The following is a 26,708-nucleotide window of genomic DNA, read 5'->3' as shown; positions in this document are numbered from 1 at the left end:
CAGGAATACAGTGAGCTTGCACTTGATGCCACAGGTCCTGAGGCATCTGCAGTGTGTGCTCCTCACAGAGGGAAGGACCACACCCTTACCTCCTCGTTCTCCTCATCAGGACTCCCCTTCAGAGACCGAAGATCGACCTCCCGCCAGCTGCAAAAACCAGAAAGGGACAACCGTGAGGTGGCAGGCAGTTTGCGGCAGGATACATCTGTGTAAGAATGAGAGCCCTCCGCCTGCAAGTGTCACCCCTCTATGCTGGGCCTTCTCAGCCCTGGAGGCCTCTGCAAGAGGCTCCACACTCAAATGCCCACAAACAGGGGCAGCAGGCCGAGGGTGAGATGAGAGCTGGGAAGCTGAGGGGTCCAGCTGATGCTCCCATATGGGAATGCACATACAGGGCTGCCCAATCTTTGGATCTGACAACAAAAGCTGGAAATAAAGACTCATATGTGAAACCTTGCTTTGATGCTGACAACAAATTCCGTATTTTAAAAGACACTTGTATATGTCAAACAAAACATGACCATAGCCAGTTTGTGGCCTGAGGTCTGGCTGGTGCTCATATAATGGGAGAGAATTATCTACAGAAATAATTTCACTCTAATCAGGTGGACCTTCTCTTAAGGAGAAGACAGAAGCCAAGGTGAGGGCCCAAAGCTCAGTGACAAGAAAAGAGAGGAAGAGGTACTAAGAGGAAGACCAGGGGCAAGAGCTGATCATCTAGGACCTCTACCTGGGAGTCAGGATCTCCTTGTACTGTAGCTTCTCTACACGGGTCGTTGCAGCCACAGACATTGGGATGACGATGTTGTTAATATCGAATGAGCTCTCGCCCCTTCTCCTCCTCACTGGCTGCTGTGAAGACAAAGGTTACGTTTAAAAGGGAGGAACAGTTCCACAAACATCAAATCATACGTGTGAGATTTCAAACAGGATCGCAATAACCCCAGTAGGGACGACCACAGCAGAATCCCTAGGAGATGATCTCCCGACAGCAAAGTGCTCAGGAAAAACACCAGGTGGTCCTGAGGAACAGCTCCTGCTCCCGTCTTACTCACCACCCTCCTCCTCCAGGCAGCTGCTCAATTTCTGCTCCTCCACACACACCTTTTTACTCCCTCCCCGACTAAATCCTTTCTGTTCCCCCTTCATTCCTGTCCATGATGTAGACCCATGATGGCCCCTAAAAGCAATGCTGAAGCCTCGTGGTGACTCTTGAGGTTAAAAAGAATTCCCTTATCCTGAAAGACGCCCAAAGGACAGGCCCAGCTCAATGGATCATCTAACCTTGGTTGTCATGAAAGCACCTCCTTCTCGTGGGTCTGAACTCTTCAGCTAAATCTGTACCCAGCCCTTATTACGTGATTTCCTCTTCCTGGCTATTATTCTTGGGGAAAGAGCTGGGAGCTTTCTAACTATATCAGTGGAGATGAGTGGAGGGAATGGATGAAGAGGACCGGGCTATACAGCTCACACTCCTAGAGAAAGGAGATTCGTCCCTGTAGGAAGTTAAGATCAAACTCAGGAAAGAAGACTAACGAAGATCCAGCCAGTATCAGAGGAGGAGGTGGGCATCTGCAGCAGCTGGGAGATCAGGAGGAATAAAGCAAGGAGCCGAAGGGCATGGTTTCTTAGATGGAGGGACAAGTCCATGAGCTGCCTTGTGCCTTGATAGCAAACACCCTGCCCTACAATAGGGACTGACAATTGAGCTGAGAGGGGCTAGAGGGAAATAGTGGGGATGACAAACATGCTGCCATGGCAACAGTACAGCTGTGAACACCTAAGAGGCTGTATTCAAACCCAAACCACCAACAGGGATCAGCCCAGAGGCAAGGGGTTAGTGAGGGAAGATGAGAAAGAGGCTGTTCCCCACAACTAAGCTCTCTACTCCCTGTTCTTGGAGGGGCATCCATGACTGGTCCATCCTATCACTGCAGGGCCTTCTCAGAGAATGCTGAAAGGCAGGCTTTCCTGAGCCAGGATTTTAGTTGCTGTCACCTATGATTTCAGGTTAAAACAATGTCTTTTCCACCTCAGTTTCTTCCTCTATCAGCAAGAACAGACTGATGCTGACTGCACAAATTTAAGGTAACTGGTTAACCAAAACGGCTGATGTCTTGCCTGGCTGAGTTCTGCAGCTGAGGCTCAGTGACCTCATACCCAAAGGCCTTTGCCACTGCCTCATCTCTGCTGAACACATGCATCCCACTATAGGAAGTGTACCTTAAGGAAGCCTCAAGAGACACTTTCCCTATATTTTGGTCGAGAATGGATGTGAAACTGCTGGCAGAAACAGCTATGTATTTTCCCTGAATCTTCTTGGGCCTGCTCTTAGTACCTTCAAGGCAAAGAGATAGGTGTGGGTTGTGAGGTTCAAAGGCTCCAGCCTCCACCCCACACTTAGATGCCCCAGTTCCACCAGGTACTCATTTGGTCTAACGTAACTACTTTCTCCTGTTTAGAGCCACAGGTGGAAGGCAGGTGATGAGAATGCAAAGTGGTGCCCAAACCTAGCTACACATCAGAAGCAAGAGGAAGAATAAATTAAAACAACAACAACAACAACAACAACAACACACACACAAAAAACCTTCCAGGGTCCCCTCCTTTCTAACTATCAAATCAGAATATTCAGGGCTTCCAATAAGGGGCAGGGGGGTGGCAGTGGCACACAGAGGTGATTCTGATGCATCCATCAGCTTTTGTGGCTTTTGCTGAAGCACTACCACATATGCCCCCATCCCTCCCTTCCCCTGCCATTTCTCCAGTGTCTTGTAGCTTCTCTTATTAACTATCTGGTCTGTCCCTCTTCTTGCTATTAAATAAATTCAGATTCTTTTGAAGAAATTTGTCAGTAAGAGCCTTAAGGGTCAGCATAGTGCTATATACAAAATTTGTATGCATTAAATAATAAGTAAAAATTTTAAACGATCCAGGCCTAAGTTTACATTTGCCAGACACATGAGTGCTGGCAGGTTAAAAAAAAAAAAAAAAAAGAAGTCTCACCAAGTCCTAGAAATTGGAGAATATCTTCTATCAGGATAAGCACCCCCCCCCCTTTTTTGGGTGGGAGGAGGGGAGCTGTGTCTGCAGCATGAGGACACTCAGGACCAGAGATCGAACCTGAACCACAGCAGTGACAACGCCAGATCCCTAACCTGCCGAGCCTCTAGAATAAGTCTCTTTAAAATCCTTTCATTTTCCAAGACTCCCTGCCAATGGACAACTGAATGTGTGACAGATTCTACACATCTATTGAGATAAAACCTATGGGTGTGCGAGGTGAAAGGGGGGAGAAACAAGGAGATCATTTGGAAAAAACTGATTTTTTAAGAGTCAGAACAATATGCATTTCCACCTGATCACAGGAGCTTAGTGAGCACCAGCGTAAGTCACCTCTGCAGTGCCCCAACCCAGGCTCTCACTGTGTAGCACGATGGTCAGGTACAAGAGCTGGCTCTGCAGTCAGACTGCCTGGGTTGGAGTCACAACTGTAACCCTCACAACTTGCCTTGCCGCAGGCAATTCACTTAACCTTGGTAAGTCTCCATTTCCCTGCCAACAAAATGGGAATCTTTTATACCATCTACATGTCAAAGGGCATTACAGGACTGAATGAAGTAATGCATCTAAAGTAACTTAGCACTGACACAATAAGCATTATAGTAGGAACCTTTGGCTGTTATGATGAGGACTGCTATGTAAAGGACCCTCTTAAAGGGCACAAAGCAGCAACAGGTATATGTGCTCAAGAAGGCATACACTGGGGAATTAAAAACATGAACGCGCGTCTAGAACGGTCGTGCGAACAGCTTACAGGGTGGAGTGTGGTGCTGCAAAAGCAGATGGAGGTCAGACAGCTTGCCATCTGGGTGTCCTACATGTCCGTGTGGCCTGCTGAACCTGTGAGGCTGTTCTGTATACCTCAACGCACGGGCTCCGTGCGCCCCTTCCCCTCCAGGCGCCCTAACACACCAGTGTGGCACCCCCCAGGACAGTAAAAACACAGAAAACAAGGGTCTCCAAGGCCCACAGGCATCTCTCTTGCATCCCTCCTCTTGTGTTTACTTCTTGGACCAACACAGTTACAGCCATGGTATCACTGAGTTCTTTGTGAAATACAGACCCACAGATCTTGAAGAGCCATAGATCCCTTTAAGAGTTTGGATTCCCTTTGTGGCTCAGTGGTTAATGAACCCAACTAGGACCTGTGAAGATGCAGATTCGATTCCTGGCCTCGCTCAGTGGGTTAAGGACCCAATGCCCCAAGCTGCATTGTAGGCTGCAGACACGGCTCAGATCTGGTGTTGCTGTGGCTGTGGTGTAGGCTAGTGGCTACAGCTCCAATTTGACCCCTAGCCTAGGAACCTCCATATACCCTAAAAAGCCAAGAAAAAAAAAAAAAAAAGTTTGTCTTTACAGCAAGCTTAGCTCAGATTCATCCCTACTATGAAAAAACAACCCAAGGAAAACTAGGTAACAGAAGACCAAATAGCATGACTTTGACTTAAAAATGACAAATGTCATGATGAGTTGAGTCCCTATAACTGCCTTGGCTCTGACAACCCCTTCTCCACACTGTCCTCCAGACCCACTTGAAAGAAGTGTCACCACAGAGGGGCTGTCCGGTCAACTCCCCACAGGTACTTACAGACGTGCTGGCTGTAACCTGTGGGCTAGAGCTGGTGGGTGCAGAAGTGTCTGATGAGGCAGAGAGCTGTCGCACCAAGGGACTGTGTGGTGGATGGTGGGTGGCCGCCAAGTAGCTCGAACTGCCCATGTCCGTGTGATGCTTCAACACTGCAGAAGTCAACAGAAAAGAGGAATGAATATGTGGCTACCTTGATCAGCTTGTCTTCCAGCACAAGCAAGGAATGCCAGCAATACACAGAAAGGCAAAAATGCTTTCTAAGCCTAGAGGATAAAAAGACGAAGCAAACTGGTTGGCAGGAGGTGGGGGGTGGAGCAGAGGTTGCTGCAGCAGTGAGAAGTGACCCACACTCAGAGGCAGCAGGGCCTTCTACTCTGCCTTCCTAGAGAGTGCAGGACAAAGCTAGGGACAATGACAAGAAGCCCAGGCTGCCCCGGAAAGCCGAGCAGGTGCAAATGCAGGCAGAGGTGCCGGGCCTGGCCCTACCTTCACTTCTCTCAGATGAATGGTCTCGCAATCTCATTTTGCTGTGGTTTGGGTCATGCACTGGTGGCGGTGGGTTGAGCAAGCGCTCTGCTTTTGGCGCTGTCACTCGATCCACCATAGGCACAGCCCCCACATCGTCTAAGTGCTGCCTGTGGGTCCTGTCAGGCCGGGTTTGGTGATGGGACAGCTCTGAAGAGGGGAACAGAAAAAGAGCTGTGAAGTATCTTTTCTCATTCTTTTCTTATTTGAGTTCCGAGCTCCTGAGTTCTCTCTAGGCCAGTAATAGACAAACCAAGGGCAGCACAACAATCCTCTGGGACTTAAGCTTCCAGCAAATAACACAATGGCCAGGATAGGCCAGGAAGCCCACAGGGCCCTCAACCAGAGAAAAATGCAACACCAGACTAAGAAGAGAGCCTGCCCAATGGACCCAACTTCATGTCTCCACTGGCTGTTCACTGAGCCCCAAGACACATGGTGTCTGGAATGATTTTCCAAGTCCATCTGAGAGCATCCAAGACAAGTAGAAAAAGACGACTGTGAGCTGAATTTACACAAGTCAATTGCCTCTCCCAACCCCAACACAGTGCCATTGCCAAGGCCACATCAATAACCGGAGACCATAAAAGGAACAGAACTGTAATTGGAGGACTCTCTGCATCCCTGCAACTTACTCGCTGTTGTTAGGAAGGAGTTGACCAACTTGTGCCTGTCTTTACGAGTTGGATCTGGCAGACTGCCTGGCATGGGTGCTCTGTGCTTAAGTGAAAACTTTTTTGGAGGTTTGATTTTGTCAAAAGGCTTGTTCTGCCACTGAGATTTCAGCATGCTCTGGAAGTGCAGGCTTGTGGGAATATCTGCAAGGAACAAAACACCACAGGTTAGTCCAGACCCCAGGCTCTGAGGCATGTTCACAGTAACCCCAGCTCTCCAGTGAGCAAGACCCTCACCACATCCTTTTATTTGCCCAGTGGCAGGGTAACCAAGCAGGACAAGTGCTATCACGTGGAAGACCTGTTTATAGGAACTTCACTGAAAGTCACTCTTACTCATAGGCAAGTCGCTGTTGCCTTTTATTCTCAAGTTCCAAATAAAAACAAAGTCTAAAACCTTTTGTTAGACTGATGGATTTTTTTTCTTTGTTGGTATGTTCTGCTGTTAACTTTACCGTTTTGAAAGACTGACAAACATCCTGTTCTTATTCTTCAAGAAACAAACATTTCAAATCTACTTCTATCAACGTAAAGCTAATCAGGACACATTCATTCAATGGCTATTTACTGTCTACTATTTCATTAGGTACTGTGCTGGGTACTAAACCTTCCCCTAAACAAGAACTACACCGTTCTTCCCCTCCTTCCTCCAGACCTCCACCACATCCCACCTGCAGTACCTAAGTTTTTAAGCTCATCAGTTTATATTCAGTATCACAAATTAGTCTTCTGGACTTTCTTTTTTTTTTTTGCCACACCTGCAGCATGCAGAAGTTCCCTGGCCAAGGATCAAACCCAAGCCACAGCAGTGACAATGCTGAATCCTGAACCACCAGGCCACCAGGGGAGCTCCTCTTTTAGGCTTAGTTATACTCTTTTTGAGGTTCATTACTGTTTCTTTCATCTTTTCATTTTGTTAGTTTCCTTTTTTATTTTCCTGAGACTGTGGCATTGAGTAATTTTTTAATTTTTTTCATTTTTAGGGCCACACCTGTGGCATATGGAAGCTCCCAGGCTAGGGGTCAAATCCGAGCTATAGCTGCTGGCCTACATCAGAGCCACAGCAACATGGGATCCGAGCTGCACCTGCGACCTACACCACAGCTCACGGAAACACCATATCCTTAACCCACTGAGCAAGGCCAGGGATCGAACCTGCATCCTCATGGATGCTAGTCAGATTTGTTTCTGCTGAGCCACGAAGGGAACTCCCCAGTATTTCAGATTTTTGATGACATAACAAGTGACAGCACTTTAAAAAGTTTCAATTTATAACTGTTCACTGCTACTATGTGGAAATACAGTCATCTTGGGGAGTTCCCTTCATGGCTCAGTGGTTTATGAACCTGACTAGGATCCATAATGATATGGGTTCGATCCCTGGCCTTGCTCAGTGGGTTGGGGATCTGGCCTTGCTGTTGCTGTGGCACAGGCTGGCAGCTGTAGCTCTGATTTAACCCCTAGCCTGGGAATTTCCACATGCTGTGGGGGCGGCCCCAAAAAAACCAAAAAACCGAACAAAACAACAAAGCAAACAAAAAAACACCAGTGATTTTTAATATAGTGACCTATATCCTGTGATCTTGCTAAATTCACTGCTAAGTTTTGGTTGTTGTTGTGGAGTCCTTAGGATTTTCTTTTATTTTTCTTTTTTGTCTTTTTAGGGCCATACATGCAGCATATGAGGTTTCCCAGGCTAGGGGTCTAATTGGAGCTGTAGCCACTGGCCTACACCACAGCCACAGCCACTTGGGATCAGAGCCGCGTCTGCAACCTACACCACAGCTCATGGCAACGCCAGATCCTTAACCCACTGAGTAAGGCCAGGGATCGAACCCGCATCCTTGTGGATTCTAGTTGGGTTCCTTAACTGCTGAGCCACAAAGGGAACTCCCAGTATGCCTTTTATTTCTATGTCCTGCTCTATTACTCAGATTAGAACCTCTAGTGGCAATCTGAAACTTAGATTTTCCTTTTTATAGTCTTGTTCTGAAATTTCACTACCATGGATATAGGGGGGTAGGTCTTACGTCAGGGTTCTGAAAAGTTTTCCAAGAACTTTTTAAATCTGAAGACCAGCTTAGCTCTCTTTAGCTCCTAGTTCCTCCTAGGAATCATTAACCACCTGGGACATACTCAAAAGTCCCGGCCCTTGAGACCCTAACTCCTGCTGCAGGACAGAAACGCCACTGCTTGGTAGAAAAGGAGAAAAATCCAACCTAGCTACATTCCAAAACAAGTCCAAATGTATCACCCAGACAAATGGCCAGGTTCCATCCCTACTTCTACGTCCTTTCTCACCGGGGGCGAAGAAGCTCCTCACACCAGCTCCTACCCCATAGGAGTTTACTCAAAATCATGTGCTTTGGGCTCCTTTTCTCTAGTTTTATTTCTCCACAGTTATCCTGTTTTTCGTCTTTCCAAAACAGCTCCAAACTCTATTCATTCATGGCATGCCTCTTTTTCCAGGATTATTAAAGATTTATTTAATATATTTTCTAAACATGTATGGGGTTTTGGCTCCCAGGGAAGGGAGAGGATGTGCCCAATCTGGTGGGGGGCAGGGGACAGAGAAGAGGGGACTAAAGGAATATGCACTGAACTCACTGAACCTGAGCCCAGGGCACGGTGGCTGTCATTATCACTTAATCTGAATAACAATTACAGGATGTAAGTATTACCACGCTCCTTTTAAAGATAAGAAACAGGTTCAGAGAGGTAAATTAACTGTCCAAGGTTAAATAGTTTACTAAGTAACAATCAACCCTCAAACTCAGGTCTGTATAACCCTAAAAACCATACTCTTAGCCACTACATCATGAGATTATTCTTTGGCCTAAGGAATGGAATGGTTTAATTCTGAGGTGGAATCTGGTATTTCTCAAATTATTCCCAAGGGACTGAGAGTATAGGATATTTTTCAATAAAGTTCAGTAAAGCAGCTTGGCTCTTTGCTACCGTGTAGACCATATAGCTCATGACACAAAAAGAACAAGCTACATCTGTGGGAACAGTGTTGTCTTCTGAAAAAAAAAATTTCGATAATCATTCTTTCTTTTCTACACTTAAGAACAAATTCACCTATCCCAACCATTAAAATAATCGTCAGCTTTCAGTCAGGTCAAGGACATTGGAGCTCACTGTGGTCCCAGCCCTTAGACCTCACCCCAAAACCCTCAGTAAAATGGTTTAATTCTTCCACCCTCCAAAAGGTCAAATGTTAAAAAAAAAAAAAAAAAAAAGATCTCCCATAAGAATTGAGTTTAGAGATACTAATGGTACAAATTCTTTGCTCTAAATCGGTGGTTGGGGAAAAAGGTATACAGGAAATACAGCATCGTCTAGAGGCATTCTGCAGCTGAGCTGAGCCCAAAGGTATAAAGAAGGCTCAAGAAGTGGGAGAACACCGCTATATCCCAGGAAACCCCTTTGCCAGCAGGAGAGTTACACCCACTTGGCAAAGGCTATTAATGGGATTACAAAAGCATAGTGATTTCATTTTTCCCCTGGATTTTTCCCTAGTCATTGTACTCTCAAGCCTGAAAATTAAGCGAGGGAGAAAAGGAGTTAGGATATAATTATAGTGGAAATAAGGAGGCCTGGTCGTGTATCCTGGCCGAATCACTGAGCAGGAGGAGAAACAAGAACAAATTGCTTAGCTGGGCTTTAGCTTCGTCATCTCTAATGTGAGGCAGCAAGACTCGATCAGGGCTGGTAATATCCTAGCACACGTGCTCTCCCCTCTTCTGTCTGACGAAGACACAGGTTAATCCCAACATTCTTTCTGATACCCCAAGATCTTAGACCCATCTCAAAAAATTAGTTAATTAAGCTCATACAGCCACTATCAATTCCAGTAAGCACAAAAGAGAAAAGACATTTACATGTTACTGCTAGACTAGATGAATGGCGAGTCTCTTCAACTCCAACGTGTTGAACCAAATCAATGACTGCCGTTCCAACTCACTCCTAATCCTCTCCCCTGATTTAAATGCTCTGAAGCGGAAGCTGGCACAAGCGTAGGATGCCACCCTGTGCCCCAGAGTTGAGGAGGTACTAAGCAGAATCAAGAATACCTTCCCCTATAAACCCACTAAATAAGCAGCCAGGGATAATAAACTGTTAAGGGACTCGGGCTCCTGAACTTGCTGTTTTAACTGCTTTCATATAAGAGTGAACAGAAACTGTTACATCCCCTAGTCAGTGAACAAAAATGATCTCTTAGGAATTGCTGGTCTGAGCTCACACTCTAAATAATAACACCCGGGATCCACATAGACCCAAAATTCTGAAACAGACTGGATATAGAGGTCCTGAAAGTAAGCAAAGATAGAGTTATAAAATGGAAGAGAACACAATAGGGCCCCATTCAGCTAGAGGATTTCACAGATTCCATACCTGCATAGGTAATGGTGTTAAAGTGCTATTATCAGGCAGGAGAGTGCAGATCAGGTCAATGACAAGAAACAGGTGATTATTAACATTATCTTATGTTACTACTTCCTCCAACAAAATCAAAAGACTTTGACTTCAGGCCCGCATTCCATGATTCACTCAACTGTACTTTCCACCATTTTCTCAAGCACACTTCCTTGTGGTGTTTCATAATGCTCACTTCTTCCTCCTGCTGGTAAGCTGCAGTAGCCTCAAGAATAGAGCTAGTTGTCTTGGCAAGTTCTCTCGAAACAGCATAAATCTCTATGGCCAGCAGGTGGTGCTCTCACTAAGCACAAACTTAGGTCACCATTCCTTTCCCCAAGGTTATACATCCTCTACATTTCAAGCTAATTGGCTTGATTAAGTAAAAAGGAAACAAGTCCTCTTTTCTGGAGTACCAAAGGGTTATCACACCCTAATGTCTCTACCTTCCATCCATGCCACAGTTCCTCAAATTAACAGGAATGGCTGAGGTGTGGGCAACTGGAAGACAGAACTCAAAGAGAGCTGCAATTGGTCTCCATCCTAACAAACTACACAAACAGGTTAGGAAACATCAGTAAAACTGCATGAAAATGAAAAGTTCAAAGTCCTGACATCTTTAAATATATTCTAGAGAAGAGTTTGCAAAGGGTGACCCAGAGATCCGGTACGGAGCACATGTTTGGCCCACAGAGTACATGCTGGCTGCCAGTCTTCACTATTACTTACTGTTCTACACAATCATATATGCGGAATCAATTCTTTAGGAGGCACTATTCGCATAGAATGAGAGCCTCCTCTAGAGTGGGCATCTTTGTGGCCTTAGGAATCTTTCAGTTTACAAACAGATTGAATTAGGAATGTAGCAGTTATTTGGATCAAATCAAAATTATCCCAACAGGAACAATATTAGATATACTAATTAGGTCCCCAGGTCTACCCACAGAAAGTCTAACTTATCCATAGGCAAATATGTCTATACCCACTACCTGGATAGTAAAATACAGAAACTATTCTTTTTTTTTAAATGGCTGCACTGGTGGCATATGGAAGTTACTAGGCCAGGGATTGAACCCGCACCTCCACAGCAACCTGAGCTCTTGCAGTTGGACAGGAACTCTCTAATAAGGAGAATTTAATGACCCAACTCTCTTGTCTAAATCCCACTCACTGTTATGGTTAGGAAGTGTGTGTGTGTGTGTGTGAGAGAGAGAGAGAGAGAGAGAGAGAGAGAGGAGGGAGGTGGGGGAGAGAGCGTAGATGGGAGAGAAGGGGAACAAGGAGACACAGACACAGGTTTAGAGGAAGGCAGGAAAATGAAGAGCATAAAGACCAGAGAAAGGGTTCTCCATATCTTTCCTTACCCCCAGTTGCTACCTGTAGTTGCTTGGAGTGGAATGGAGCAGAGAAGTATAAGAACTGAATTCAGATCTATAGATACGATGCAGTCAGAAGGACAGAAAGCATTTTTTTTCCCTTGCCCTTTAAAAAAAATAATAATAATAATAAAAAAAGGCATGTGAAGGTTGCCAGGCTAGGGGCTGAATTGGAGCTGTAGCCTCCGGCCTATGCCATAGCCACTCCAATGCTGGATCCAAGCCTCGTCTGCAACCTACACCACAGCTCATGGCAGCAAGGGATGCTTAACCCACTGAGCAAGGCCAGGGATCGAACCTGCATCCTCAAAGATACTCGTCAGGTTTGTTTCCGTTGAGCCACAATGGGAACTCCTTCCTCTCCTCCTCTCCCCCATTTTTTGTCACCCCTCAGCCTCTGGAGTTTCTGGACCAGGGAACAGATCCAAGTTGCAGTTGTGACCTAACCTGCAGCTTCATGCCAGATCCTTAATCCACTGTGCCAGGCTGGGAATGGAAGCTGCGTCCCAGCACTCTCAAGATGCTGCAGATCCCATTGCGCCACAGTGGGAACTCCCAGAAAGTATTAATAAGGAATGGGTACCTTCCCCCTAATAGAGATGCCTAATGATGGAACAGGAGATGTCAGGGAGGTGGCTTGGGCATATTTGATTGTGGGGATGGGAGTGAAAATTCACAACTATGCATGTAATAGTGCTGACCAAAGAATGGATCACCGTATTTATCAGCTGATACTCAATGAGTATGGAAGAGATCTGAACAGAATCAGAATATAACCATAGGTTTCAGGCTTCTTTATTCAAATATAAGACCATACAATTCAACACTATAATCCTAAGAGAGTAACTCAAGAAGTATTCTAGAGTCTTCTTGGTGGCTCTGTCTGTAGCCAGTCTGGAAATGGGCAGAAACCTGACTTCTCTTACTAACCTGACTAGGAAGAAACATGAACTATAGTGAAAAGTTATCAGCCATCTACACAAACTATGTAGCCTGAGATAAACCACAACCTCTTTAGTCCTCTTTCTTGATCTATAAAACTGAAGTAACACCTTTATAAGATCACTTGAAGAAGCAAATGAGGCAAGTATGAAAAGACTGCTCTGTAAACTATAAAATGCTATACAAATATTATCTTAAGTTATATGATTTATAATCCAAATGGCAAGAGAGAGTAAAAGTCAATGACACTGGAATCTGAAGCACAAAGGAAAATGTTTTAGTGTTTTTAATTTATTAAGTTGTAAGGTTTATTTACTGCCCTATCACTCCTGCAGTTTGTTATCCAATTCTTATGTTTTAAGTTTTCTAAATACTTCCACTCTTACTAGAAGTCATATGGCAGCAAGAACATTACACCATGCCCTTTCTTAGGTGGAAGGGAGTCCTGAGAAGGCTTGGAGTAGCTACAGCTTTAGGTGAACACTAAGGAGAATCCAGGAGTTCCCTTGTGGAGCAGTGGATTAAGGATCTGGTGTTGTCACTGCAGTAGCTCGGGTTCAATCCCTGGCCTGGGAACATGCCACGGGTGCAGCCAAAAAAAGGAGACAGAATCCAATCATGTGAAGATAAAGAATCTGAGGGGATTATAATCATCTAATGTTTGATTGACCAACTGTCAATAAGAGGGGATTCTCCAGGACAGGTATAAGTAATGACTGCTGCTACAAAGGCAGTTGTCTAGTTGTGACTTAGACTAAACCTAGACATTATGATCCATAAAGCCCAAATTATTTAGTATCTGTCTTTTTAAGAAAAAGATGAGGAGTTCCCATTGTGGCTCAGTGGTTAATGAACCAGACTAGCATCCATGAGGATGCAGGTTGCATCCCTGGCCTCGCTCAGTGGGTTAAGGATCTGGCATTGCTGTGGGCTGTGATGTAGGTCACAGATGTGGCTCGGATCTCTCATTGTTGTGGAAGTGGCGTAGGTGGGCAGCTATAGTTCTGATTTGACCCCTGGCCTAGGAACTTCCATATGCTATAAGTGCAGCCCTAAAAAGACAAAAAGAAAGAAAGAAAGGAAAAAAAAAAGAGAGAAAAAAGGAAGAAAAAGACAATATACCACTCATGCTAAATTGGGGATTTTTTCCCTCATACCACTAAGTAAATCTTACATCCCACCTAATTCTCATTCCCCAGACTCCTATTTCAATTACACTCCTTTCAAAAACCTTGTAGAGACCATCTGTAAGGTGCTATGAAGAAAAACATGGTCCCTTATCCTCAGAGAAACTTAAAATTTAACTAATGAAAAATAAGTCCATAAACAGCCACAATATAAGCCATAACATACCAGAGTGATTCAAGAGGGAATGCTTACATTCTGTAGGTTGGGGTCAGATTATGAGATTATTTGAAAACAAATGAAACCAATCCAGATTATGAAAAGACTGGCTTCCTACAGTGTATAGAATGGTGTTTTCAACATCTTTGCTTATTTAGTAACCCCACCATTTGAAATGCAATAATTAAAAAAAAAAAAAAAAAAGGAGTTCCTGTTGTGGCTCAGCAGGTTATCAACTCGATGGTATCTCTGTGAGGATGCAGGTTTGATTCCTAGCCTCACTCTGGGTTAAGAATCTGATGTTGCCACAAACTGCGGCGTAGGTCGCAGTCGCAGCTTGGATCTGGTGTTGCTGTGGCATAGGCCTGCAGGTGCAGCTCTGATCTGACTGACCCCTAGCCCGGGAACTTCCATGTGCCACAAGCAAGGCCATAAAACAAACAAACAAAAACACCATAAATGCAGACAGTTGTAAAGGTTGTTATTTTTTCAGAACAGTACACACTTTTTTGGCCACACTCTCAGCATTCAGAAGTTTCTGGGCCTGGGATTGAACCTGAGCCACAGCAGTGACAATTCTGAGTCCTTAACCACTAGGCCACCAGGGAACTCTTAGAATACTACACTTTAAATAGTTATACCAATGTCTCAGTGTGTAAACACACTTAGCTTAACTACAAATATCTTTCTTTTAGTCAATCAGACTTTAGTCACAGTAAAAATCTAACTTCAGTTATTACTTCTTTCTCTCTTTTTAAAATTTAAATATAGCTGCTATACAATATGTTAGTTTCAGGTGTAAGTAAATTTTTTACTTAATTCCCACAGGATTCTTTTTCAGGAGCCATGAACTCTTTGAAACAATCCTTTGAAAGTGTTCCTACTGCCTGAGGGTTTTGTTTTATACTCTAGGGGGCAAGACTCAATATAAGAGAAAGAGAAATGACTTTCTTTTGTGAAATGGCAGAAAAGCAATTATGAAAAAAGAAGTAGAAAAGGAACACTGGTAGACACAGGCTTATCAGGTAGCACATATAACTCTTAGGATCTATGCTTATGCGCACCTTGGAAAGCAGTCATGTAGCCACAGGCTGTATGTACATACAATCCCAGTGTGAAGACATTTGCCCCAAACAGCGCTACTCATCCTGTTTTACATCAAGGCACACACAGACAATACTTTTTAAAAGATATACTGGGGTATAATGGACCAGGCTGCTTGTGCTGTGGCGGGGGGCAACTGTCCTAGCCTCACCACTTGAAGGATTATAGGGGGAAATCTCTTAGGAAGCTGCAATCTTTTAGTGGCACATTCTGAACTGAGGGATCTGTTGTGTCCCATTTGTAAACTGCTAAGAGAGACTTCGTTGACAGCAATACCTTGATAGTACCTAAGTTGTATCAAAATCTTGACTTATATTTGCTTTGACCCCTTTACATCTCATTATTAGACTTTATATTATGTAGCCTTTCTTACCATCTGGAAATGCTAGAACTGGGTGAACACAAGAATCCAACTGGGAAAGGCGTTCCAACAGAGGGGCTTCATAGTGGATTTCTGGAGGCACGGTGCTGGTGCTGCCTGAGCCGCACAGCGCACAGGAAGGGTTCACGTCACAGCCAGAGCGCATCGTGCTGTTCCGGTGAACCTATGAAAAGCCAGACAAAACTTGACAATTCAGTGTCAATAAAAACGCAGCTCCTCATTCATTATCCTGAAGATTCAAAAGGCCCTCTCTAGATACCTATATGACAAGACTAACAGAAAGCTTGATTAGTTTGTTAAGATTCCCGTTTTTCCAACACACTAACCTTCAAAGTAACTAAGTAAACCTTCTTCTTCAACGAAGAAATCCAATTACTTGAAGCCCTTAAGTGCATACCTAGGTATTAAACTTGTGATAGTTGAAAGCTACTGAAACTGTGCTTTCTGAAAACACTTTATAAAACCTGTAAGTTTTCCACTACCTAGATGGTTTTCAACCATCTGCTAAAGTGAACTAGTTGGCCATAGATTTATACGCAGAACATGACTTGCTCTCTTCAGCAACTTCATCTACCTTACTGATGAAGAGCCAACCACACCACTCCTGTTTCAGATCTCCTCCTAAAAGACTTTCAAGTGGTCTCAAATAATGTAGCAAGTTCCCCTAGACCACACAGAACTCCCTTAGCCTGAAAGCTACCTTTAAAGCTCATGCTTAAATAATGAAGATGAATTTGGGGAGTTCCCGCTGTGGCATTAACAGGATCAGCAGCATCTTGGGAGTGCTGAGAGGCAGGTCTGATTCCTGGCTTGGCAGAGTGGGTTAAGGATTCGGTGTTGCCACAGTTGCAGCTTAGGTTGCAACTGCGGCTCAGATCTGATCCCTGGCCCAAGAACTCCACAGGCTATGGGGCAGCCAAAAAAAAAAAAATAATAATAATAATTTGGCATGGTGAACGTTCATGCCCATAGCTTTTGTGTTAGATTAATTCCAAGGGGATAGCAACCATTTCCATTAAACTTTCTTTGTATCATGTATGTGGGCAGGATAAGAAAAATCCTCTCCAGTTAGGTCCACAGTGAAAGATAATCGATGTCTTCAAAAGATTTAATTCTGCTTTAAAAAAAAAAAAAAAAAAGATGGGGTTTTTAATAACTTTATGCCTTGAGGAGAAAACTTCAGGTCATGCTGAATGCAGGATCACTAAGTTCTGGTGTTAGGATGAACAAGCCTGGCATTTGCCGAATCACGACCACAAAAAGTCATTTGGCAGTACACAGTCCTGGAAGAAAGGACTTGCCTGTGGAGTGGCACTGACGAGGGATGCTAGAAGCAAGGGCAGGATCATAATAAAGACAAAAGGGTAGCATCAAAACTCTGTAACAACGTCGAGAGCTGTATTTTGTTTCAGCAGACTTCTCTTGAAAGCGGTCTGCCTTCATACACGCACAGGAGAAAGATAAATATGAGAACAACACAGTCTTTATCAACATTCCCTGACTGCCTCCTTGTGGTGGCATTTATCAGTGGCATTCAAAGAAGGCCCTGCGAAGGTTCGACCGGGCAACTTCCACTGAAGTAAAATAATGCTAGTAAGCTGCAATCGTAGATGCCTTTGAAAGGAAATTATACCAACTAAATGACACTTTTGTGTAGACAACATTAACTGGTTCTGTTTTGGGAAAAAAAATACCCCTTGCGACCTATTTAATCAGGGCTGGCTTCTTCTTGGGGGAGACACTATTTTGAGGTAAAGAGAGAGAGGCTATGTTGGCAGGGATGAAAACCACAGACCACATGGCATGTGAATGGGAAAATTCAGGTAATTAGGATCTAAAAATTGTACCAACACTTTAAATATTAAAGAGACTGGGAAAACTTTAGAAAAAAAATCAAAACAAGAAATCTTAAAAGGGAAGCATGTTTTTTCCTCATAAACTAACCCATGCCATCAACTAGCTCTCCAAGTGAGCAACGACAATCCACTTTAGGGCCTCAGTGTATCCCTTAAGCCAGCAGATCGGGTGTAGAGTAAAAAGAATATGGCAAGAATAACAAGAAAAAATTAAGAAAAGAGATTAAAAAATAAAAGCTGAAATTACCCAAAGAGGAAATACATACTAGAAACAGCACATTTAAGAGATGCCCTTGGGTTTTTTTGTCTTCTTCCCAACCCCTCCTCAGAAATGGGGCAGATAGGAACAGATAAATTAATCAGATAAGTCATGAAGACTGGCCTAATAAAGAGTAAAAGGAAAAAAATGCAAATATGTAAATAAGAACTCCTCAAAAAGCACTAATTTATAAGTGATAAACTGGATAAAGGATACAATAGCACGCACGCACACGCGCACACACACACACACACACACACACGGCCAAGTTAAAATAAAAAGTCCTGACACAGTAATGTTACCCAAATAAAACACTAATATGCAGAGATGCGGAGAGGAGGAAGACAGAGAATGTACAAGAAACCACTGATGTGGGAGGAGGAGATTAAGGAGAGCTTTCACCTTCCATATTATGCATTTCTATAATGTTTAAAAAGAACCTAAAAGTATGTAACTATCTTTTTTTTTTTTTTTTTAAAATGGCTACATTTGCAGCATATATAAATTCTTGGGCCAGGGATTGAATCTGAGCCACAGCTGTAGCAACGGTGAATCCTTTTAACACACTGAGCCAGGCTGGGACTGAACCCATGCCCCTGCACAAATGAAGTCACCGCAGTTGGATTTTTAACCCACTGTACCACAGCAGGAACCCCTAAAAATATCTTAATAGAATTTATTAGGAGACATATTTTTGGGAATTTTTTTAGCAACAGTTTTGGCAAGTCTATTTGTTTATTCATTTACTTTTTTTTTTTTTTTTAATTAGGGCCACACTTGTGGAATATGGACATTTCCAGGCTAGGGTTCTAATGTGAGCTACAGCCTACACCACAGTCACAACAACGTGGGATCCGAGCCACATCTGTGACTTACACCACAGCTCACAGCAATGCCAGATCCCCGACCCACTCAGCGAGGCCAGGGATCAAACCAGCATACTCATGGATGCTAGCTGGATTCGTTTCTGCTGCATCACAATGGGAACTCCCTCATATGGATTTCGTAAACAGCCTCCTAACTGGTCTTCCTGCTTTGCCCCTCCTTCCAATGATTCAGTGGAGTAGTTGGTACCATCTTGTTTCATTACCTCAGCCACACTACGTCAGTCCTTTGCTAGTAACCTTCCAATGGCTCCTCATCTCACGAGGAATTAAAACCAAAGTTCTTGCAATGGTGCACACACAGTCCTACACATCTGTCACCTCTATGCCCTCTCTGACTTCATTTCCTGCTTCTCTCCTAGCTCATGCTACCAGTTCTTCTAACTTCCTTGATATTCCCCCCCATACGGAAAGCAAACTTCCAGATCCACTTGGCTCTTCTATTAGTTCTATTATCATTCTCTCATCTCAGGTCTTTTCCTCAAATGTCATCTTAAAAATAGCTTTTACTGGTGGTCTCAGTGTGGCTTAGTAGGTTAAGAACCTAACTAGTATCCACGAGGATGCGGGTTTGATCCCAGGCCTTGCTCAGTGGGTTAAGGATCCAGCGCTGCCATGAGCTGTGGTGTAGGTTACAGATGCAGCTCAGAGCTGGCGTTGCTGTGGCTATGGTGTAGGCCGGCAGCTGCAACTCCGATTCTACCCCTAGCCTGGGAACTTCCATACGCTGCAGGTGTGGCCCTAAAGAGAAAAAAAAAAAACTGAATGAACCCGACTAGTATCTATGAGGATGTGGGCTCCATTCCTGGCCTACCTCAGTGGGTTAAGAATCTCGCATTGCCGTGAGCTGTGGTGTAGGTTTCAGATGTGGCTCAGATCCCACATTGTTGTGGCTGTGGTATAAGCCAGGAGCTACAGCTCTGATTCGACCCCTAGCTTGGGATCGAATACATGAATATAACCCCATATGCCATAGGCAAAGCATGGCCCTAAAAAAGCAGAAAGAGAGACAGAAAGAAATTTAAAGCACAATGCTTAATGCTATTAATTATTAATAACATTCTACAAATTAATCTTAAACTCAATAGGTTTTGGTATAAAGGGGAGAAAAGACAAATGGAATTTAAACAAATAATCTTAAAACTACAACTAGAAGAGTAAGTGGTAAGGGGGAAAGTTCCCAGAAATTTTCTGATAAGCAAAGATAGAGAGTGATTTGCCCTACCACATTTTAGAAGTATTTAAAAGTTACAGTAATTTGAAGTTCCCATTGTGGAGCAGCAGAAATGAATACTACTAGGAACCATGAGGTTGTGGTTCAATCCCTGGCATCGCTCAGTGGGTTAAGGATCTGGTGTTGCCGTGAGCTGTGGTGTGGGCTGCAGACTCAGTTCGGATCTGGCATTGCTGTGGGCCAGCAGCTGTGGCTCCGATTTTGACCCCTAGCCTGGGAACTTCCAAATGCCGTGGTGCAACCCTAAAAAGCAACAACAACAACAATAAAAAGTGCAGTATTTTAAGAAATCTGCTATTGGTTAAGAAACAGAAAATTTAATTAAACAAAAAAAGCATATATAATGTTTAACACAACTAATATTTCTAAATTCATCAGCTTAAAAAAAATGACTTTTCAGGAAAAATAGAATTTGAATTCCTACTTCACTTCAAAATAAACTCCAAAGGAAATAAAGATTAAAATATAAAACAAATGTTGTTCTTAGACTGCAAAAGAAAAATTGTGGGTCGACATACAGCAATTAAAAGTGTGGGCTATGGGGTCTGGCTGTCTAGGTTTGTGCCCTAACTTTGCTACTAGCTGTATGACCTTAGACAAGCTACCTAATGGCTTCATTCACAGTAAAAGACGCCTATCGGATAAGGTTGTTTTGAGGATAAAAATCACTTAGAACAGCATCTGGTCTTAACTCTTACTTTTAGTCACACAAAGTGTATAATTTTCAACTAATGGAAGAAGGGAATAAAAGAAAGAACATAGACCATAAAGACCACTGATATGAAACTCTAGTCTATTGTTAGCTGTATGATCTCCTCAAATTTACTCACCATATGGGATGATGAGTTATTTTACTAATAAGGGATCCCTAATCCTAATGTCATGGGATTTTGGGAGATGTAATATGACCTCAAAAACTGTTAAAATGCTACACAAATGCTAGCTAAATTTGCATGTCAAGGTTTCTCAACAACAGCACTACTGATACTTGGAACTCGATAATTTTTTGTTGTGAGGAGTCGTCCTGTGCACTGTAGATAAGTAGCAGCATCCCTGGTCTCTCCTCATGGTGCAAGCAACACCCTCCTCCCCATTTCTGTGACAACCAAAAATGACTACAGACACTGTCATATGTTTCCAGGGGGTGGGTGGGTCAGTCAAAAATTGTGTAGAATCATGAGCTCAAATTACGGTTATTTCTTCCAGTAAAATTTAAAGCACAGGCTCCCATTAAATATTAATGGTGAGAAAGAAGAAATCTGGAGTTCCCATTGTGGCGCAGTGGTTAACGAATCCGACTAGGAACCATGAGGTTGTGGGTTCGGTCCCTGCCCCTGCTCAGTGGGTTAACGATCTGGCGTTGCCGTGAGCTGTGGTGTAGGTTGCAGACGCGGCTCGGATCCCACGTTGCTTTGGCCACTGGCGTAGGCTGACAGCTACAGCTCCGATTCAACCCCTAGCCTGGGAACCTCCATATGCCGCGGGAGTGGCCCAAGAAATTGCAAAAAAGAGACAAAAAAAGACAAAAAAAGAGAAATCTTAAAACTATAGTCAAGGCAAAAGGACTCAAGAGCAAGCTTGAAGAGGCTTCCACTAATCAAAAATGACACTTGAGCACAGAAAAGAATTTCAGTGAAGTTTCCTCGGTGGCCTAGTGGTGGAGGACTCGTCTCTGCTATAGCTTGAGCTCAATCCCTGGCCTAGAAATATCTGCACACTGCAGGTGCGGAAAAAAAAGAGAAGAATTTCAATGGCTTGACTAACTCAAATATGTTTAATAAACCAATGACGACTTTTTTTTTTTTGGTCTTTTTGCCTTTTCTAGGGCTGCTCCCACGGCATATGGAAATTCCCAGGCTAGGAGTCTAGTCAGTCTAGTCAAAGCTATAGCCACTGGCCTACACCACAGCCATAGCAACTCGGGATCTGAGCGGCATCTGCGACCTACACCACAGCTCACGGCAACACCAGATCCTTAACCCACTGAGCAAGGCCAGGGATTGAACCTGAAATCTCATGGTTCCTAGTCGGGTTGGTTAACCACTGAGCAATGATGGGAACTCCCAATGACTTCTTAATCATACCCACTGCCCCCTCCACAAAAATTTTACTGGTTGTCGTCTTTGGAAGATGGCAGGAAACCAAATTATTATTCGAAAATGGATAGATGAAAGGAAATAAACATGAATCATGCTTTTTTTTTCCTGCACAAACTGTACTTCAGAGTAAACCAACTGCAGAAAAGGGCATTTTCCTCTTTATAGACAGTCTAGTTAATAGATAAACAGAACATCACTTCAACTCCTAAAGAAACAATGGGGTCCAGGCGATGACCACCAGTGAGGGTAACATAAAAAGAGAGGTAAGTCATTCCACGTCTTTTGATGCAATGCACTTACTTGCACAAACTCAAACCTAAATTTGTTCAAGTCTCTATATCCAACTACCCGTTTTCAAGAAATGCAGGGAACAGAGCAGTATCACTGACTTTTAACACACTTTAAAATTAAGACTAATGAACAGATAGAAGGATGGATATGTGATGAAATGTGGTAAACATCAATGGTAGAATCTAGGGGGTAAATACATAGCTAGCTGTTCATTGTAAAATTCATTCAATACTATCATGTTTGAACAATTTCATGACAAAATTTTGGAAAAGAGAACAATGACACCACAGGACTTCTGGCCAAAATGGAATAAAGGTGATCAGATTTATCCTTTAGCCATAAACTAGAAAAACAGACAATACAGCTTAAGACTGAGAAACAAATGAGGTGGCCTGTTGACTGCCCTGGCTTTCTGCCTGGAGGCACACTGCAGAGTGCACAGCAGGTGAGAGGTTCTAAGCAGAATGTGACAGTTTCACTGAATTGAAGTGCAGAGGCTCAGGTGACTGGTAATTATGAGGCAGAATTCTTGAGAAGAGGAAGCCATACAGAAAAAGAGCTCTGGAAATCTTCACGAGATTCTCCTGAGTGTCTGCTGAATACTAAGAAGCCCACATAGAGGGTGAAACTCCATTAGGTCAGGCAATAAAACAACTGAGGAGCTGTGAACTCAAGAGTTCCCAGAGCTCACACAGGCGAGGAGACTTCTGCACTGTGAACAGTCAAGTGGCACAGAGCATTCAAAAAAGACCTCAGAAATTCCCAATTTATGAGTGGAGTTAAAATAGGCTACTCAACCCCCTCCCTAATAAAGGAAAAACTGAACCTCGAGTAACTTATCTGCCAAAAAAACAAAGCCTCTTTAAAGTTAGATAGCAGATAGCACAATCCACAAAAAACTAAATGCCCAGAATCCAATAAAACATTGTTAGCTATGACAAGAGGCAAGAAAGTTACACCATGGGGATACAAGCAGAAAGATATAAAGCCGTGGGATAAACAACCCAGTTTTCTCAACAAATAAATTAGAGGAGTTCCCCTTGTAGCTCAGCGGGTTAAGGATCCAGCATTGTCACTGCAGTGGCTCTGGTGACTCTGGTTACTGAAGTGGCAGGGGTTCAATCCCTGGCCCGGGAACTTTTGCATGCTGCAAGTGCAGACAAAAAAAAAAAAAAAAAAGGGTATGATGGACAGCTTTACCAAACCAACACTCTCACTGAGAACAAGAAAGGCCATATTAAAAAACAAAACAAAATTTTAATATGCAAGAGAAATGCTAAAACAATTACAATATTGAGGAGCCAAGATTTCCAGAGAGGGAAAAACCATGAAACGTAGAGCTGCTGCTTCTTGGCGACAATGGGTGATTTGGAAAGATGCTTAGAATGTGATGCCTTTGCAGAGGGTCACTTCTAGGGACAAAGAAATGAACAGAGGTTCTGATGATTTTATAGGGCTGAGGGGACAACATCGGAGACTTGAAGAGACAAATTCCCTGTGAAAAGAAACGACAGGAAACTAAGAATGATGCATGTTAGGTACTCATGCTTTTAACGCACTTGAAAAATTCTGACACTGTAATGGGTAAGAAGCTAAGCAGAGAGCCTCTGAAAAGCAGACAGGAGCTTCTGAAAGGCTCTCTTGGATGAGGAGATTAGAATTAGAGTTTAGGATATATAAGAGGGAAGGGCATTTGGTCATCATATCAGGCTCCCAGATGGAAGTGGGAAAAAGAAGCAAGACCATGCCCCAAGAATGGACCAGAGAGAAACAAAGCCTTCTCACAACTGCAACCCAACTCATCTCAGTCCCTAAGAGCATTCAAGTTCTCAGCCCCCATGATATTTGGCTAACAGGAGAAGGTGAATCCACTCCAAAGAAAAAGAGCATTAGAGCTATAAAAATCTTTTAAATATATAACACTGACTCAAAACAAATTTGACACCATATTAGACATACCAGAAGTATGGACAAGAGAACTGGTAGGCTAATAGGAACTATATAAATTAAGGAACAGAGGGAAAAAATACATGAAAACACAGAACAGAAGTAAAAGGCATTCAAGTTCCTGTCGTGGTGCAGTGGAAATGAATCCGACTAGGAACCATGAGGTTGCGGGTTCAATCCCTGGCCTCGCTCAGTGGGTTAAGGATCTGGCGTTGCCGTGAGCTGTAGTGTACGTCACAGACACAGCTTGGACCTGGCGTTGCTGTGGCTCTGGCGTAGGCTGGCTGCAACAGCTCTGATTCAACCCTTAGCCTGGGAACCTCCATGTGCCTTGGATGCGGCCCTAAAAAAAAGGACAAAAAAAAAAAAAAAGTTAAAGGCATGCAGGGCACTGTGACCAAGTCTAACACGCTTGTAATCAGAGGCCCAGAAGAAGACAGAGAATGGGATGGGGCAAGAGCAATATCTGAAGAGATAAATGGCTTAGTTTGTACTAAAAATGATTAAAGAAACCAATCCACAGATTTAAGAAACTATGCAAAACCCAAGCCAAATGAAAACACAAAGAAAACATCCAAGCAAATCATAAACTTGTTTAAATGCGAGAGAAAAAAAGAGATAAAGGGGAAGCTTATAAAATTAGATTCAAAAGACTTACCGGAATGGACTTTAGCTGGATTTTGATACAAACTTTAAAAATCATTATGGAGTCTTGGGAATGTGAACAGAGCAATTTCTGATAACAGTTGGAAATCACTGTTAAAAGCATTACCAGTGGCAATAATCATCCACAATACTGGAGTCGGTACTACCCGATTCCATTTTAAAATAGCCCAAACCTGCAGAACTATTAACAACTGGAGACTCTTGGTAAATATTTCTTATAAAGTAGACCGCTAAGGAACTATGCTAAGATGATAAGGGAACAGGTAAAGACTTTGAAATTGTGCCAAATGCTCAGGGTTCACTTGTTGTGTAATAGTTAAAAATGAACTGTGGGATGGTTGGGCAAACCACAGCATCACTTTTTATGTGGTATCTTATGTTCCCTGGTGGCCTAGCAAGTCAAAGATCTGGTGCTGTAACTCCTTTGGCTCAGATTCCATCCCTGGCCTGGAAACTAATGCATGCTGTGGCCAAACAAACAAACAACAACAAAACCAAATACACTGATACTACGAATCCCAATGGGATCAGTGGCATTGCTGGAGTACTGGGACGCAGAGTCAATCCCGAGCCTGGCACAGTGGGTTAAGGATCTGGCATTGTCACAGCTGTGGCACAGATCACAACTATGGCTCAGATATGATCCCTGGCCCAGGAACTCATATGCTGCTCCCCACTTCCACCAAACAAAAAAGAGAAATACTGGTGCAGTAGGTTAAGGATCTGGCATTGTCGCCTCTGTGGCTTGGATAGCAGCTGTGGCAGGAGTTCGATTCCTGACCCAGGAACTTCCTCATACCCTGGGAGCAGCCAAAAAAAGTAACTAGGAAGAAATATGTAAGAGTTCCTGTCACGGTGCAGTGGTTAACGAACCCGACTAGGAACCATGAGGTTGCGGGTTTGATCCCTGGCCTTGCTCAGTGGGTTAAGGATCTGGTGTTGCTGTGAGCTGTGGTGTAGGTTGCAGACGCAGCTCGGATCCCGTGTTGCTGTGGCTCTGGTGTAGGCCGGTGGCTACGGCTCCAATTAGACCCCTAGAATCTCCATATGCCGCGGGAGCAGCCCTAGAAAAGGCAAAAAGACCAAAAAAAAAAAAAGTATGTGCAATTTAAAAATCAAAAATGTAAACGTGTACAGCAATAAACAATAAATACAAGTACATCAAATACTGAAAGAGGGAGTTCCCGTCGTGGCGCAGTGGTTAACGAATCCGACTAGGAACCATGAGGTTGCGGGTTTGGTCCCTGCCCTTGCTCAGTGGGTTAACGATCCGGCGTTGCCGTGAGCTGTGGTGTAGGTTGCAGACGCGGCTCAGATCCCGAGTTGCTGTGGCTCTGGTGTAGGCGGGTGGCCACAGCTCCGATTCAACCCCTAGCCTGGGAACCTCCATATGCCGCGGGAGCGGCCCAAAGAAATAGCAAAAGGACAAAACAAACAAACAAACAAACAAAAAAAAACAAAGACAATGAACATTTAACCTTTTATTTATTTTCCTATAAACTTAGACTATGTTTGAAAATAAAATGGGAGAACTAAATCAATGTTGCAGATAAAGTTTCTATGTTTTATATTTAGCATATTTAAAAACATCTATTTCATCTATTCATAATTTTTAACTTTTTTTTGGGGGGGGGGGCTACTACACCCATGGCACACAGAAATTTTCAGGAATAGAACCCATGCCACAGCACTGACCCAAGCTGCTGCAGTGAAAATACTGGATCCTTAACCCACTGTGTAGTAGAAGAACTATTCATAAGTTTAAAATGAGATTTTAAGAAATAGAAAACATTAGTGGGTAAAGGTTTCATTTTTAAAACTCTGCATTTCAGTATTGCCAGTGTCTAAACAACATCACAAGAGATAAGAGCAGAAAGCAGATGTTCTGAAATGTTTCTCTTGGAACCATAGTAGTTCATGAGCATGCTTAGGCAAATTACTAAGGTTCTCTTGTCAAGTAAGTTGGGGAAACAAAAGATTTTCTTTTAGGAGTTCCCTTGTGGCACAGTGGGTTAAAGATCTGGAATTGTCACTACAGTGGCTCAGGTTTGATCC

The 26,708-nt window shown here is 43.4% G+C and overlaps 1 protein-coding gene across 5 annotated transcripts in view; it reads right to left on the bottom strand.

Moving 5' to 3' along the window:
• KANSL1 (KAT8 regulatory NSL complex subunit 1) overlaps window positions 1–26,708 on the bottom strand; it is a 196,907-nt gene that overhangs the window by 1,899 nt on the left and 168,300 nt on the right. For 4 of the 5 annotated variants that reach the window (XM_047758720.1, XM_047758721.1, XM_047758718.1 and 1 more), the window contains 6 exons: window positions 15,409–15,580; window positions 5,812–5,994; window positions 5,138–5,326; window positions 4,652–4,800; window positions 731–852; window positions 90–147 (listed from right to left, as the gene is read on the bottom strand). In XM_047758720.1, coding sequence (XP_047614676.1) covers window positions 90–147; window positions 731–852; window positions 4,652–4,800; window positions 5,138–5,326; window positions 5,812–5,994; window positions 15,409–15,580 — 873 coding nt within the window. The remainder of the gene's footprint in view (window positions 1–89; window positions 148–730; window positions 853–4,651; window positions 4,801–5,137; window positions 5,327–5,811; window positions 5,995–15,408; window positions 15,581–26,708) is intronic. The other variant, XM_047758723.1, reaches the window with a different exon arrangement.

This window comes from Phacochoerus africanus, chromosome 14, assembly GCF_016906955.1.
Source record: "Phacochoerus africanus isolate WHEZ1 chromosome 14, ROS_Pafr_v1, whole genome shotgun sequence".
Classification (NCBI taxonomy): Eukaryota; Metazoa; Chordata; class Mammalia; order Artiodactyla; family Suidae; genus Phacochoerus; species Phacochoerus africanus.
The sequence above is the reverse complement of the archived record's forward strand: the minus strand, read 5'-3'. Positions and strand labels throughout refer to the sequence as shown.